General features: G+C 42.0%; 1 protein-coding gene across 3 annotated transcripts in view; it reads right to left on the bottom strand.

Annotated features, from left to right (window-relative positions):
* Positions 1 to 16,912, bottom strand: part of zfpm2a (zinc finger protein, FOG family member 2a) — a 121,511-nt gene that overhangs the window by 51,548 nt on the left and 53,051 nt on the right. For all 3 annotated transcript variants that reach the window (XM_086310506.1, XM_086310507.1, XM_086310505.1), the window contains one exon: positions 12,926 to 13,050. In XM_086310506.1, the coding sequence (XP_086166632.1) occupies positions 12,926 to 13,050 (125 nt within the window). The remainder of the gene's footprint in view (positions 1 to 12,925; positions 13,051 to 16,912) is intronic.

The raw sequence follows: 16,912 nt of genomic DNA on the forward strand, positions 1-16,912 counted from the left end.
CATGATTACTGTATGTTCAGTTGCTTTTATTAAGCCACAATATGAAGAGACTGATGACTGGCTGCTCTGGATGTTGATTGGGAAGCAATGCTAAATTACAAATAGCACATCTACACCCTATTCTGTTTACTTTTAAACGAATCTGCGTCTTGCTCAATCAGAGGGGATAGGAGTGAAGAATAGAGATTCAGAAGGGTGGGTGGGGTAGAGGGGACACATCAATTCTCTATTCTTCAAGACCTTCAGGCATGTTGAGGTGCTTCAACTCTAAAGCCAAACAGTTTAGTGTAAGCTGTACCTGCCCTGAAGACAAGCAACCCCCTTTCTCCAGCCCTCCCTTCTGATCCATCATTTCTTTCATTACATTTTCTTTTCTTTCATGTCACTGGCTTCCTTTCCTTTCCTTTCCTTTCCTACCCCACTTTCCTTTAACATCAGCATGTCGCCCGCCCTCATCACATACTGTATATAAAACGTCTTCACTTCCCCAGCCCTTCAGCATCAAAACTACAATGTCTCCAACTTTCTTTGTAGTGGCGAACGTGTAATTCAACTTCACGAGTAAATGTGCGTGTGCTGCCGTAACTCCGTATTATGCATATGTCTCGAGAACTATTTGAAGATGTAAACAAGGAAAAGTGGAATTTGTAATGCATGTGCTCCGGGACTTAATCATGTCTTGGAGGTAGGGCTCACATATACACACACACGTGTACTCCTTGTGTTTGGCTTTGGTCAGGGGACAGAACAGCCCTGTCGCTTCACTACTCACTGTTTGAATTACTCAAAAATTTCCCATTTGAATTCAATTGGCAAGGACTTGTTTGATCTTTTGCATGTGAGTTAGGTCTGACTCCCCGAGCAGCAAGAAGCTGTGTGAGGGAACATAATAGAGAACCTGGAGCCAGTAATGTTCACCTGTATGGATATTACCAAGGCCCCTGGGGGTCAAGGTGGCAGGTGGCATATTCTCTGGACAGATCCACCTCTTTCTCTGTTGGGAATAAACATGCGGATGGGGGGATTTCTTCAAAGAGGAAGAAAAGGGGAACTCGGGAGTCAATCTGTCAATGGGGTCACAACAAATCCCTGCTCTCATAACCACACATGGAAGACTAGGATCAGTCAGAGGCAGCAAATAAAGACAAACAATAAAATAGTAGGCTTGAACGAAGCCCCTGACTTTAGATAAACCCTCGTGCCCCCCTTTAGGTACTGGATTTTAATATTCTTTTGAACTCCCCTCTCTTCTCTGGTGGAGTTATAAATTTCATGATGCATTAGCTTAGCATCTACAGTATGTGATTTTATATTTCAGAAGTCTCTTTCATTCTGTGCGGCCGAATCGCCTCCTGATTGGTAAAGTGAGGTTTCTCTATATCCAAGTGTACCAAATAATAACTATAATAAGCAGAAGGGAAAAGGCAATACATAAAAAATGAGCGAAGATTAAGAATCAACTGAAGAAACACAAGCCTCACTAACTTTGTTCTAACAGTGAACACAAAGAACAAAGGTATCTGAGATTTGCATACAACCTGATCACCTGCACGCTGCCGCAGCGTTCAATAGTTTGATCCTTACATGCACTCGAGAGAAACGGGGTCTCACTGTAAAAAAACAACAATATTTACACCAAGTTGAGTACATAAGATAAAGATGATGAACTTGCCCTTCACTAAATGCATTAGACGTGAACTCTCTTATCAGAGTCTCAGCACACGGACTGTTAAAAGAGAGGTTTCTCGAGCTGGAAATGGTCTTTGTTACCCAATTAGTTTGCTGACGACCCCGCGGTATAATATTTCTGCTTTGACAGCCTCATACGCGTCCATCTAATGAGGAGCTGCTGGACCAACAGGGAGAGAATGGACACTAGCCAGACCTTTATTTCCTCTACTACCTATCAGTTTTCCTATCTAACCTTTCATTGTCGGGTTTTTTTGCTCTTCTTTTCATTTTTTTGTCAGAAGAGTTGGATTTTTCTGCTTGGTTACTCATCCGCCCAGTCATTTTGACAGGGCTTCGTCTTTGGTAGGCCCCGAGCCAACCAGGCTGAAGATCAGAGGGCTAAGGCCAGGACAGGGGACGGCGAGGACTTATCAAGGTCTACCAGCAGGGGTTTGCCTCCCTGTAGGGTGTCCGTCTTTTCTCTAAAGGAGGTGAAGCAACTGAGCCTCTGTGTTTCCTCCACTTCCCCTGCCAATTTGACCAAGAGGAAAGAGAAGAGAAAGGAAGCAGTTTGTTTTGAATAATGTATGATTTCAGAGTCTCGTTATCCTCGCCTTCTAACAAGGAGCTCAAACTAAAACCTCCTTAAAAAGGGACAACAAGGATATAATTTCTACAATTATAACTGGCCAGCCATCAGCAACTGCCATCGAACCTCAATTTGAACTCACTTAGTATTGGAATACCAAGAGGACTATCAGGGGCTTGCAAATGGAAACAATCGAGGATTATCTCCAGCACTTCACAGGAAAGTTGTTTCAACATATCACAAGTTACAGCCATGACAGTGACAGATGGCAAAGCAGCTGGCACCACTCAACTTTGTTCCATGATTCTTTCTTTTTCCTCCTTCCTTCTTGTTCTTTGTCTTGCGCCTTTGCTGCAATGGAGGTCTGTTGTGTATTGAAGTGTTGGATAATCATTCATTTGGGAAGACATATTGCGCACTGTAAAACAAGACGATATGTGTGAAGCCAGGGACTTCTGAGCTTCACTGTCGATGCCTGGCCGACTATTCTGTAAAGCCTGGAAATCAGTCTTGTTTACTTGCTGGGTACTTGCTTTACAGCAGGGTACATCTCAGGTAAAGAAGCATCTCCCTAAATCTGCTACAAGCAGTCGTTCAAATTCAGAAAACTCTCGAGATAAGTGTGTAAATGATAGTGAATGACTTATGCTATCCCAAATGGAACAGTTGTTCATGAATGTTAATGTTCATATCAAGCTGTTTGTGTGTGGTTACGACATACAGACACCATAAGCATGCAGATACTACAACTCCACAGTGTGACAGTTTGATATCCAGACAGTGCCTCCCTGATGGGCCACTGGAAGACAGCAAACACCCAGAGAGCTGCGAGGAAGGACATGGATACCCAGCTCACCCCTGAGCCCTGCGGGTGTGAAAAGTGGCTCCCCAGGACCTGGAGCTTCACTGGTCCTTTGAGTATCACTGATGCCTGCTCTGCTGCACGGAACGGTGACCGAGCAGGCTCTTCGAGGATGACAGCTACCTGTCTATGCATTACAGCTGCAGTATGCAGTTATAGCAGAGCAATCACATCTGGATTGTCTGCGAGGATGAAGTCATGCCATTACGTAGAATGTAATGTTTTAAGCGTGAGACCTGGAGAACAGTCGAAATCAATTTCTGCTGTTTTAACTTTAAACCAAATACCAAAAAAAGACAGGACAGAATGAGGAATTTGTTTTGTGCAATGATCAAAACATGGATGTTCTTGAACCCACACATATACATCTACAGGTTAATAGTTTCAAAGAAACATTTATTAATGTGACAGCCACCATGCTGCTACAGCACGAGACAGAGGAGACGGTATCTTAGTCCTTTGCTTGAAATAAAGCACCACTTCAGTTCATCATGCAACATCCTACTTAAATAATATCACTCAGTCAATATTAGCACATGGTCTTCTGAGTGATGAATCACTTAACATTACATATTGTTACTAGCAGAACAGCAAACAATAAAAAGTGCCTTTCAGAAGGAAATCCTGCACTTTTCCTGCTTTGTAAAATAGGTTTTATCAGCATGGACAGTAGAGATTGTTTCTACCTTCGTGTGTGTGCAAAATGTGCCCCTGGTTTTCTACTTTGCAAATAACAATTATAATGAGCTTGAAACAGTTTAAACTTTAACCCCAAGGTAATCGAAGCACTCAGGGCAGTGACCCCCGAAACTGGGCAAGTGGCTGCAGCACATCCCAGGAGCGACATCTGAGATCTCTGCCCAGAAGAGCGCAGTCCTAGGACCAGCGAATATACTGTGCAGGACCCTCAAGCTCCCAAGCCTCTGGTAGAAGACCTGAATTTGAAAGATTAAGACTGCGTAGCGTATGTGTGTACAGGGGTGTGAAATCACTTTTTCACACAGGGCCATGTAGGCTTGGATTTTTCCCCCGCTTAATAATAAACACCTTCATTTAGAAACTGCATTTTGTGTTTACTTGTGTTGTCTTTGCCTAAACACTTTATCGCGCCAATGTATGTCTGTTCCCTCTTAGATCCGATCAATCGATCTGTATAAAACTTGGATAAAACTGTAAAAACTGTCAATGGTACCAGAACTATCAAAATCCATAATGCTTTTTTGAACGATGAGTATTATGTGTAGAGGCTGATCTCAAAACAAATGGCAACATTATGTGTGTGTTATGTGTACACTGTTGTTGGGTCACTTTTAATGTGTTGTGATGCGTATCTGTAAATGAGTGTTCCAAAAAAAGTAACCCTAAAACTATGTGTTTATTAGCCATTTGTATGTCGTTCCGCCTTTTTTGCCATCTGACTTTTTACAGTGATACAATGAAGATTAAAAAGAATACAATGATCAATCAACACACTTGCCTGTGTTTTAATTCATAAGCAAAGCACACTGGGCCTGGCAAAAACTGCCCGCACAGTAGGTTTTTGCTAGCATATATAACTGCATTTCTTCCAATGAATCATTTTTTCTTAATTTTCTAAATTAGATTACATGCTAATAATACTTCTGTACTGTAATACCACTTGTAAGACTATTAAAAACAGATGCCTCCACTGTGTGGTGTAATAAAAAGTATGACTTTTCCCTCTGGAACAGTGGTAGTAACATAAAGGCACTCTTAATTTGCAAACTGAGGTGGTAGCTGATATTGAAGTTAAAGAATATGAGAAAAACATATTCCAGCAGATTCTGCGGTAACTCCAACAAAGCAATAATCTATTCAGACATAAAAAAAAAAGACTTTTTACCATTTCAAAACCAGATGTGCTATATTTGTCGAAATGCACCTCCACCAAAAGTAGAATAAATTATGCTGCAAATGGATCTGTGTTTTGAGGAAGTCGCAGTATCCTTGGCATGTTTGAGGGAGCCATGCAGCCATTAAAGCGAGCACAAAGCAAATCACTGAGTCCTGCTCTGCTTATCAGGGGACCTGCCATATCAGTTTGGGTAGTTGTGTTGTGATGTAAAGACAGCAAAATGTCAGGTTCACTTGTAGATCAAGTCAACCATGTATTATCTCGCAAACAGAGGAGCTCAGCTGTAGCCATAATAGCTCTGACTAGCTGACTGACTGAGTGCTTCACGGCTAATGCATGGAGCTGTGGGCGGCAATGAGTTCCAGCAAAGCACAAAGAAAGTTTGAAAGTAGAGCCTTGGAAACATATAAATAATAGGAAAAAAACCCACACCAAAAAACAATGGTTGTGTGTTTTTTCTGCCACTGCCTGCAACCAATTCTGCATTCTGCATTTGACTCACAAGCAGACATCAATGTCATGTTGATCTGTGTTAAAAAGCCCCGATTTAAAAAGCTACTTCAATGGAACGAGCTTGGATGTTTGGTCCTTTTCATGTAAGAACATGAAAACCATTGATAATGCCATCGATAAATATATGGATGACATTGAGCAAGGGAAAACAGGCCAGATAATTACCATTCTACCCATCTGAAGAGACCCCAGCCCTGATATTGGTTTAAACCCAAGAAATAATTGATGCATGCAATCACAAATTGGTTCTCCGCCTAAAATTTGGGCCCATTATTTCATTAGATGAAGCCACATTCTCCGTGCCAAAATTATTTGTGTGTCCAACACAGAAATTCAAATCCTGTTAGTCCCGATAATGTCGGCCGTTTCACAAACCATATCCAAGACAGTGTGACTTTCAGATAGAAAGTGCCGGCCACCTTTAAATGCAAACATAAATGACTTCTGATTCTTTTTCTTATTTTTTTTTTTATAGTTTGTTTGTTTGTGTGCATGCATATCTGAGGCTGCGTGTGAATGTGTGTATGTGATTTAGCAGCTAAGCTACAGAGAGGTCCTATCCTGGGGTGCCTTCTTGCATATGTAATTGGATGTTACTGTAAATAATTGCCTGGGCATGTGCCAGTGTGATGATGGTGATGATTTGTATGTGTGTGTTTGTGTACGTGTGTCGGCTCATGTGTGACTGTATGTGTGTAGAACACGCGTGCATCATTCTGTATGTTTGTGGGACTTTGCACGTATGTGTGTGTGTGTGTGTGTGTGTGTGTGTGTGTGTGTGTGTGTGTGTGCGTCTGCATGCATGTGTGTGCGAGCGCATCTGCCCCATCCGTACTCCACTCTCAAGTCCCACTGATTCTCCTTTCCAGCCATGTTGAATCCTCTTTTCCTTATCAGGCGAGCCCAGGCCTGCATCAGGCTCTCCTTGCTATGACAGAGGCTACAACAATAGGCCTGCGATACCGCTGCTTAGCGCTGCGTTTCGGAGGGGAAACCTGCCACGGGCGCAGATTAACTACAACACACACACACACACAAAATAGATTGCAGCCTCCAAAACAAAACATTTTTCAGAATGCCTCCTCTTGATTAATGAAGCAATGACAAGAAGAAAAATATAATTTCTGAAACAGAAAAATCCACCACCACTTGTTAAAGTTTAGGGGTAGCTAACAATAAACATATTGGAGGGAGAGGGTGGGCAAAAGGGGTGAGATAAATGGCTTGAGTGATGGGCTGAATAATTTCAGGAGCATTTTTTTTGCTTCTTTTTTTTTTGTTTGGTTGCACAGCCACATATTCCTACCCTTGTACTAAATTACACAATAAGCACACACCATCGGTTGACAGCCTCTGCCTCTCTCTGTCCCAGGTGAAAATTAGGACAGTATCTTGACATTTTTGCTCTTCTGTAGTTACAAGCTAAAGCTCTCTGTTCGTAGCCAAAAGTGGCGCGCAGTCTCCGGCGCATGCACGCGCCCTCCCACACACCAGCACATTCACAAACGCGCAAACGCTATGACCTAAACGCACACACACACACTCAAGTGCACTCAAACATGGCGCCATGTGTAAGCGCACAGGCATTAAACGCTATGTTCTCATACAATCTTTTTAAAACTAAAATATGATTTTTGACCCGGATTCAGTGTGAGACCTGACACCAGCGGACATAAAAGAATTAATTAAGACTTCATTTTGTGCCTCTAACAGCTCTATATGACAGAATAAGGCAAAAGAAAGAGTAATAGAAGTTGTCTTGCTCGCACTTAATAGTTCTCCAATGCTAGCTGTTTCCTTGAGGTGCTTTTAATCTAGAGGTTAAAAAGAACAATTCCACCGAGGCTCAGATATTGTAGATATACATACGAAACACTGTATCAGAATGATTCCAATGATGTATGTTTCAAGGGTAACATTATAACATCGGGCTCTATTCTTGTTGTGCTTAATTAGCCTGTAGCGCTTATTGACTTTTATAATGTCCTTGTTGCCTGCAGTCTTTGAAATCGTTCTCTTTGTATTAAGGACCTTGTATGAAACAGAGATTACAGTAGCAGATATGTTTGTATCACAAACCTAAGCTCACAGCATACGACAATATTAAGATAGAAAGCAAGATTAAAAAGAAAAAAAAACACAACTCCCCGACAGATCTTAAACTTTAATTAGGCAAGTCTTATGCATTTTAATTACTGTGTAATTTGTACTAAAAGGCCCTCAAAACACATAAAGAGCAGAATTCTATTGAATCCAGACTCATTACAGTTGCACCTTGACTAAGCCCCAGTAATTAGCATTGGTATGGCATTGTACAAGAGGCGGCAACACCCTCATCAACACACATTTACGACAGAGCTCTAAATCTGCTGCTCATTAATAGCCTGCCTCCCAATCAATTATTAACACCTACAATGGAAGCCAGGCTCACCGGGGCCAGGCCTCTTACTCCAGGCAAACCGTTGGCCACCTTCTCCTCCCGGTTCTGTCCAGCATAGGTAATTACCGCTTTTAAAGACACCTGCTACTCAATAGCTTCGACCCAGACTGTTAATTTAGCCCCCCGATTGCAGACATTTATGTCTGAGTGTCACTATTAATTTGCGTTAATTTGGAGAGTGTGAGAAAGCCGGGTGGAGGCGTTGTCGGCAGGCGGCTGAATGTGCTCGTCGCTCACCTGCACCAGGGCTGCGGCTGTAATTGGAGTCTAATGGTCTGATTGATCAGTGAGAGAAGTGAGGGATGAGACGGCGCTCTGGCAGCTTCATCAGTCAGAGAGAGAGGAGAGAGGAGGAGAGGAGGAGGAAGAGGAACAGAGCGGGCAAAGCAGCTAACAACAGGAGCTCTGAGCCAACTCTCGGGTGCTTTATTCTTTTTTTATTATTTCTCCTGTTTTACTTTTTGTCCATTACTCAGTTTGACCCCTTCCGCTTCTGCCTTCACTTGCAATGGTGCAAATTTTGGTATCGATCTGATACCAAGCAAATACAGGGCCAGTATTTCCGAGACCAATACCAATACGGATACTTTTAACCTAAAAGACAGCTTGTAGAGGAGAGCAGCGTGTCATGATTTATAAGACGAATCATCATCAATTTGCAAATATTGAACACATTTCAATCACCACTCAATCACTGTCAATTTCCACAATGTTCACTTAGCACAACAACACACACCTTTCAGCTCTTCATGCATTCTGAAATGGAAATGAAATAGATGCAATTCAGGCGTGCTTCATACCTGATTTTTGAGGTATATCTTTATATATTTTTATTCCAAATAGCATTCAACACAATTCAGTGAGCTGCATACTGAACTTAGTGGAGAGACACAAAGTATTGATCGTATCGCGCATCGATCCAATATCAGTACCAACATTGGTATCGGTGCTATCGATATTTGGATCAATCCGTCCACCTCTACTTTGCAGTGTCCTGTCTGATGCTTAGTTTACAGGCCAGACTATCATCTGTCTTGCAGTGCAGTTGAACCATTATAATAAAACCATATGATATTTTTTAAAAATATCAAATAAAATAATAACTGGTTCTATATTTGGGTTCAACTTTATACAGCCTGCAAGTGATCTAAGAGTGATACAAGAAAACATTTAACAGTGTTTAACACAGTGCAGTGTGATTGTGTTAACAGGTCTGCAACAGCAATAACTACAACTCCAGTCCCTCATGCCAAGCTGAGCCCCTGGGGTCTACAAACCTGCCACGGCCGACCCATCAGCTGTGAAATCTGCTTTCCTCTTTGATAAACGGTCGAGATGTGACCCTATCTCTGTCCTGCAGATGCCCAGATTTCCTGTCACGCTTTTTCCCTTCTGTTTTTTCCTGCTATTTCTCCCTCTGACTCGCTCTCTTTCTCTCTCTCTCGCTCCCCCTTTCATTCTTTCTTTCTACCTCTCTTTCCTGGCGTGCCTGGACAACTGCATGAAACGCTCCACTCGCTGTTCTTCCTCAGCATCATCCATCACTCTGCTCAGCTATTGAGGCCTGTCGTGCACGAGCCGCCAAACGCACATAGACTCCCACGCCATAGGCACAGGCAGCTCGGCCAGCTCCAGCGCCAGTTCCCATGTGCGTCCACGAGGGACCATTACACCCCCCCCACGCCCCACTTAAATGACTCTTCATGTGCCCAAAGTGCTCATCGTTCTGTCCAGATTAATGCAAACACATCTTATATTCACTGTATTTTCATTATTTACTGTAAGCCACTTTAAGGAGTCATTGCACTTTAGTCCCGCTCTGGGCGTCGTGCCAAGGATTGAGAAACGGACCTACGAGCCCACCGTACGCTGCGGCTCGACAAAAATAGCTTGACCTCTAAAAAGTCATACCTTAAGTGACGCGTGTGGACGATGGAATAAAATATGTTTGATTTTAGAGCGGCTCTATCAATATCTCACTAGCGGGTCATGTGTTTCAAGCATCAGAGAGGTGTCACTGCTGCCACATACCTGACTGCCTTCGGGTAATTCATTCACCTCTATGGTTTCAGAAAAATCTAAGAGAGTAAAAGGAGATTTAATAGTGTATGGAGGTCACACTTCATGAGAATGACTGAGTGTGGCTTCTAGCTGCGGTAGAGATCCACGAAGCAATAAGGCTTTATTTCTACCTCAAACGCATTCTACCCCCTTCTGACCCTGCTTTGCAGCACTGGCCACCCTGACATGCATCAAAACTAGCCGGCCTCTTTTAACCCCTTTCTCTTCTCCCTCCCCTCACACTTACATTTGTTATTTCAACTTTTCTCGCTGGTGAGGCATCAGAGATTTGATCCTGTCTAGATGTTTTAAGATTTGCACAGCTCTCGTACCTCCTACTGAAATAACTGAGATAAATGCAGCCCTGCGTGCGGGGACGTTTCCAAAGGCTGCTCGTTTAACAATGCAGCGGCTCGATAAGTAGAAGCTTGAATTGAAAGTAAAGAAATAAACTTAGGGTACTGTAAATGAGACCAATCCCTTGTGAAGTGCAAAATACTACAATTTTTGAGTTTCTGGCTCATTCTGCACCAAGAAAAAAGAGAAAAAAAGGAAAATCTAAAGTAAAAAGTTACACTGAACCCTAAAAGGAGGCTTGGTAAAACAAAACATGCCAGCTGGGTTGACCTAGCCTTTAATGAGAGATAGTGAGAAGCTGCTAACAGCCAGTACCCCATTTGAGAGATGAAACTTAGCAGAGGAGGAGGGCAAGTAGCAAAAGCATTGAAAGGGCTCCCATGAGAATAGACACACATGAGATCCTTAAAGGCAACGCGCAAGAGCTTCTTCCTCTGCTTTTAATTGCGATAGAGGTTTGGCATATTCTGTAACCCCTCCACAGCCTATTACAGGTGATGACCAGCACCTGCTCGGTTGAAAAAAAACCCAACAACCTAAGGAGCGTCTGTACAGCAGTGATGAATTCCTCAGAGGGTAGTTCGTTAAGAACTTCTCATTCTAGCCAAGAGCAACAATCAGTTTATGCATCTTGCTCAGCAGCGAGTCTGATGAATGTGTAAAGTTTTTATCTGCTGGAAAAGCTCAACTAGCAAACAATTCAAGAAGATGCTTTATATGACGTCACTCGATGAGACAGTTGAAGGTTGATTTTGGATGCCTTTCAGTGAAATTCATGCAGCAGCTCATCGAGAAATATATGGAGTGTGTTACTTTGGAAGGCAACTTGAGGTGTTACTCTGTCAAATCACTTTTCCGCCCAAGGATAACTGGCTTTACCCTGAGAGAAGCCATATTTCATGGCTATAATACGGCCTGAGTTATTTAAAGCCACTGATGACTTCAAAACCATGAGGGGAGCTTAGAAAGCAGTCAAAAGTGTTCCGAAAATGATTTAATAAAGTTATGCGTTTAAGGAATCTGGGAGAATGGATGGCATGGCCTCTGAGTCTGAAATCCTCCTGGACTTATTCTTGTGTTTTTTTTCTCCTTTTAAACAAGATGAATGTAAGGCTGGTTTTGACTTTAATAGGAATTTCTTAATTAATCCAAATGCAGAATGGAATATCAAACCCACGGAGGGCTTGTCCCTCCACCAGAGCAGCAGGTCAACACGAGTCTCTGCTGGGATCTCCGAAACAAGAGATATAAAGCTGCTGTGCGCAGAGTAACATCAAACATAATGGCTGTGACTTCACTCAACTGAAGCCTGGACTGAGCTCCAAATCCACCAATTAAAATGTTTTGTCATAAAATATGCAGATTAAAGGGGTAAAACAGATGCACTTCAAAGGCTTATGTTGGGGGCCAGTTGGATCCCAAAAGAGTCACCTCGGTAGGTTCGAATGTCAGGGGAGATGCCATTAATACGGGCTTAGCTGTAAAACTTTCTAGTGATCAAGTCCCCATGGCTGCTAAGGGCAAAGTTTGACTAAATTTAGTGACCTAAGTTTAATCATGACATGACTCAACAATAAGAAAACAGGCTTTTACTGCAAACAAATAGCATTTGGGTTAAGGGTTAGTCGCTTTAGTTCACTATAGAGCCCTCAATGGATTTTTACAAAAATAACAATAATGCATTGTAAAGTATGCATCATTTTAAATGGCTCAGTAAGCCTATAAAATATATCATACAGTTTTGTTTAGCCAAATCTGGATATGAAATACAATTATTATTTAAGTCAGCATGACTATAGTGAAAATAGTTGGTTGTAGTCACTCATTCTTGGTAAAATTACATCTATTCTGCTAATCTTGGATAAACCATGTTCCAAAAAGGAGAAAAAGCCACTGCTCACTCGTTGGCTAATGACATGTCAATCATAAATCAAAGCTTCAAAAACAGAGAAACCAATGGGCGGCTACATCCAGCTTTTATACTGTCTGTGGTTGCAAAGCGGCTTGCAGATCACCTAATCTGCCTCCACTTCAGCTAAGCTTGACTTTGCGTCCTGACTAAATAAATGCTCTCTTCAATCTAATGTACAGCAAAATCTAGTAGGTAGCTAAAAATCTTGATTTTCAGATGACAACTGGCCCAGCTTTAATGTGGTACTGAAGCTCAGTCTTGTTTTTATCGCTTTCAACGAATGTTTTGTTTATATTTCAACGTAGGTACCAGAATGCCTTCGTTGCATCACTTTTTGATTATTAAAATGTTCCCTTTCCCTTCTAAACAAAAGCACACAAAGATCCCTGAAGTGTTGAGACACTGACATTTTGAATAGACAGCAGAGCTGACTCACTGTTTTCTTTTAGGACTCTGAAACAGTGGGCCTGATCCCATTTAATTAAAATTTATTTGACACTTTATCTTCATTTCACTTCTTAAATCATACTTTTATTTTATAATATAGACTGTACTATCATTTTAGTGAGTTCTGCTCATATTTTAAGGATGCTTTATAGCTAAATGTTTAACGTTTTACAGTAGTTGGCCAAACGAGAACTTACCAGTGTAGAGTTTTCAGTGCTCATTTCAATCTTCCCCTCAAAGGGTCCCCATGTTGTCCCCAAAGGGAGCTGCTGCCGGCTGTGGATACGACGCTCACCATCTTTAAGGAATGCGTCCAGCTCTCCTGAAAAAACACACCAGACGCCAAAGCAGTCAGCCATAATGCTCTATATGGCGCACAAGTTCTACATCAAGTCACAGCTATGTTCATTCATTCTTATTTTGGCTTAAACCTACATGTGCAATCCTTTTACTCCCTCAAAAAAAAAAAGAAAAAAAAAGTGGAGGTTAAAATCCAAGCAGCTTCAAAGTGGATAAGCAAATCAAGCGAGCATCCATCTGATGGTGTTCCTCAGACACATGGTGTGCTAACCCTACTTGAAAGGTGTCTTGTGTAGAGATAATCTCTGTGAGACAGTGCAGGCTTACTGGCTGGTGAGAGCAGCGAGTGGCAGCCCTATTCCTGTTGTTCCGGGAAGGCAGGACCCTTGTTAGTGCTGTGCAGATCTTCAGTTAATTAACAGTGGAAACGGATAGCACTGTTAGTACTATCAGCACTCATCCCCCCAACCACCCAGCTATCTTATCTCTTAGATTCAGTGTACTCTTTTTGACGTGGTGATTAATCAAACAGTTATGATAAAACTCATGGCAGGCTGTGACATAGTTTACAGAGAAGGATGTTTCTCTGAGTGTGTGTTGCAAAGAGAAAGTATGCAGCTCTTAACTAGTTGCCTTGACAATTCTGAGAAGTGCTGCTGGATTCAAACATCTGTAGCAACATTTGGTCTCGCTTTATAGTCTCCATGGACACGAGAAGTTCAAATAATGTTCTTATCAGGCGTGAGTCACGTTTCAGAACTTCTTTAAATAAGACTGAGGTGACCTTTGGGAAGTGCAAATTCAGGTCAGCTTCAGGCCATCAGCATGAAGCAAACCTGGTAAATATACCCCAGTGTGTCCGGACGAGTGATCATAATGCGTGTTATTAATATACAAACCGAACTCTACATGTGTTGTTAACACTGTGTCTCATAACCTGTTTGTTAACACATGAGGCTAAAAGGTATTCGGGGCATTTGGTTCACGATGAATGGGTTGAAATGATCAGTGAACTTTACGACGTGTATTTGGTATAATGACCTATTCAGCCCTGTTCTACTCTGTAAATATCAACCATGTATCAGTGGCCGGCTATTGTGCTCCACCGTTAGGGCTCTATGGAAATGTGTGCTTATGTGAAGCTTTGCATGCATAAACATGACTGAAACATCGGGCTCGTGTTACTGCCCACTAGAAAATCATGCCTTGGCGATCATATATTCATCAAGAACAGTCGCAGCTGTGGCATTAAAAAGCTAAACGTCACCTCTGATAAAAATAAAAAAAAAAATCACTCCCCAGACCTGTTATAAGATTGAAACAGATGCCCTGGACATTTACTTATACTTATGAAATTGACCGTATAAAAACAAGATAATCTGGACTACATTATCTCATTCTCACCCTCCCTCTGTATCCTCTGCCCCCCCTCTCCTCCCTTGTTCCTGCTGTTGCATGCTGTCCTCCTGGTGCTGCAGTGGAAGGTGGGTAAGCTCATTACAGAGAAATAATTAAACATTGGTGCACAGCTGGTCGTCATCACTGAGAGCAACAGCCACCGCTTGATGCATTCTGTTTGTCCTCAGATAAGACCCACGGCCTTTAACCGCTTGGATGCAAGTTCCTGTTTAGCCCCGCTTGACACACAGCTAAAGCCATCCCCAGCCAACAACTCTGATTCCTTTCTCCTTCTCTTTCTCTTCTCTGGGTGGATGGATGGGGGGGGTGATTGGAGTACCGGTAAAAAGAAAAAAGGGGGTAATGGGTAGCGTTAGGTGTGAGAAAGAGGAGGGGGGTAAAGAGGGTACGATTCAATTTGTGCGGTTTGTGGTCCACCATGTTTAGGTGCCAGTTGTGTGCATCTCACACCAAATGTTGCCTGAGGACCTTGGCTCACAGATGGCTTGTCACATCTGTTGCAGATACTAGTGGAAGATCTCCACAAAAACACCCATGGATGAATAATGAGTCCCCTTCATGGGCTGTCTGTGTCTCTATGGGCATTTACAGGTTTGTGAATGTTGCAAGGCAAAAAAAAAGAAAATAAACTAAAATAAATAAATAAATAAGTTATATTGACAGATGTGTTCTGTCATCAACTACTAGCTGCTGACAACTTTTGTAATTACGGTTGCATAAACTCTATGTCACAGTGATAATTCAATTTCTTACGAGCCCCCAAATCCCAACTCTATTACCTATACTCATTACAAATAAATTTAGAACAAATACAGAAGTCACACTGTTTAACCCGTCAAACTGCGAGCGGCAGACTGAACTAAGAGGAAAGCTCATAATGGGCTATTAGGAGATTTAACAAACCCAGCGTCTGTGTTCTCTCTCTTCAGTGTTTTCCTCATCATCCAATTCTCAAATGCCACACACTTGGCAAAACACGAGCTCGTGATGTGGCTCGAGAGCCCCCCCCCCCTCCAAATCCCCAACCAAAACCTCACCACAACCTTTATCCACAACCACCACCACCCCCACCCAACCACCACCCCACCCTCGATAAGATCATCATCTGTCGCTAGACTCTAGGGTCTGTTCCTGCACTCCACAGATACTTGGCAGACCAATGAATGTCCCTTTGTGTGGAGAGATCTTCCTCAGATAGCACCCAAGATGCTCCACACTGGCATCTGTTTGTTTTTTTTGTTTTTTTAATGTGTGCATGTGTGTCCTGTCTTTCTTTTCTGCTCTGGTGCAAAGAAATGGGGAACCTCGTCTCCCTCTCTCCCATCTCCGGTGTACGACTGAATGCTAATGAGTTTCTCAGTGGCAGGATGCCAGCCTGCTATGATGTGAAGAATAAATGGGTGTGGACCATTGACAGACAGAGGTGAACTGCCACTTTCTACTTTTGAATAATGTTATTACATCTAATGAAACTCTTTTCAACAATCCCTTAACATGCAATTCACCTTTTTTTTTATTTCTCCATTATGTTGGGGAGAATGATCTTATTCCACCACCTGACAATTTCACATTTGCATTACATTCTGCATTAGCTTGTTACAGATCTTTATTACAGCTATACGACGTTCACAGAGGTTAATACATTCGAAACGAAAGCTGTGTTTTATAGGGCTGCGCTAGGGGTGTGAGGATAAGCATGGACTGGCAGTAAGTGTTACGCTGAATATCCATGTGATAAATTTGTAAATTATTCTTTTTGTGTGGTTTTGTATAGTTATGGATTGTCTCATACCTTCTGTGTATCTGTATTTGGTTTTTAATCAATTTGACAAAAAAAGATAGAGATATGATTATTTTTGATTTTCTTTAAATTTGCTGACTATGATAACCTGATATAGTGACAGGCTTAGGGTGAACTGATTTCCACTAGTTTGTCCACTGCAGTCTTGGGTAGGCTATGTAATTCTTGCATATCACATTATAAATACTTCCTCCTACTATGTTTGATTGCATAGTGCTTATTTTATTTGATATGATATTTGTTATGTGAGTTTTACATGTTTAAAATTAATCTTTTTTTGTGTAATTCTACAAGATTACAACAGGTTTGACTTACAAATTACAGGAGTATTTCCCTAGAGTGATCTGGGCCCACTTGTCTCTTTGGAGGGAGGAGGATCTGAAATTCAATCCAAGTTTGTGTTTTTCATGATTACTTTTAAGAATTTCTTCCTAGATTGGAGGGGACACACTTCCATGATGGTCATGTGCACATCTACAGGGCAGGATGGAGAGGTTACCAGTCAAATGGGTGACTGGTTTACAGGGGGATTCTGGACCAACAGTGTTCGTGATTTTCTTTGTGAAAACACTAAAATAACTAAACGTCCCTTAAGAAGAGCTACAGATAGTTCAAAAGACTTGAGGAATCACTGCGGCTGTGCTAGTGACCCAGTGTTTTTTTC

Source organism: Aulonocara sp. 'chitande type north' Nkhata Bay, linkage group LG11 (assembly GCF_057382095.1).
Source record: "Aulonocara sp. 'chitande type north' Nkhata Bay isolate Kocher_YH1m ecotype deep benthic linkage group LG11, A_spYH_male_GT1.1, whole genome shotgun sequence".
In the NCBI taxonomy this organism is placed as follows: Eukaryota; Metazoa; Chordata; class Actinopteri; order Cichliformes; family Cichlidae; genus Aulonocara; species Aulonocara sp. 'chitande type north' Nkhata Bay.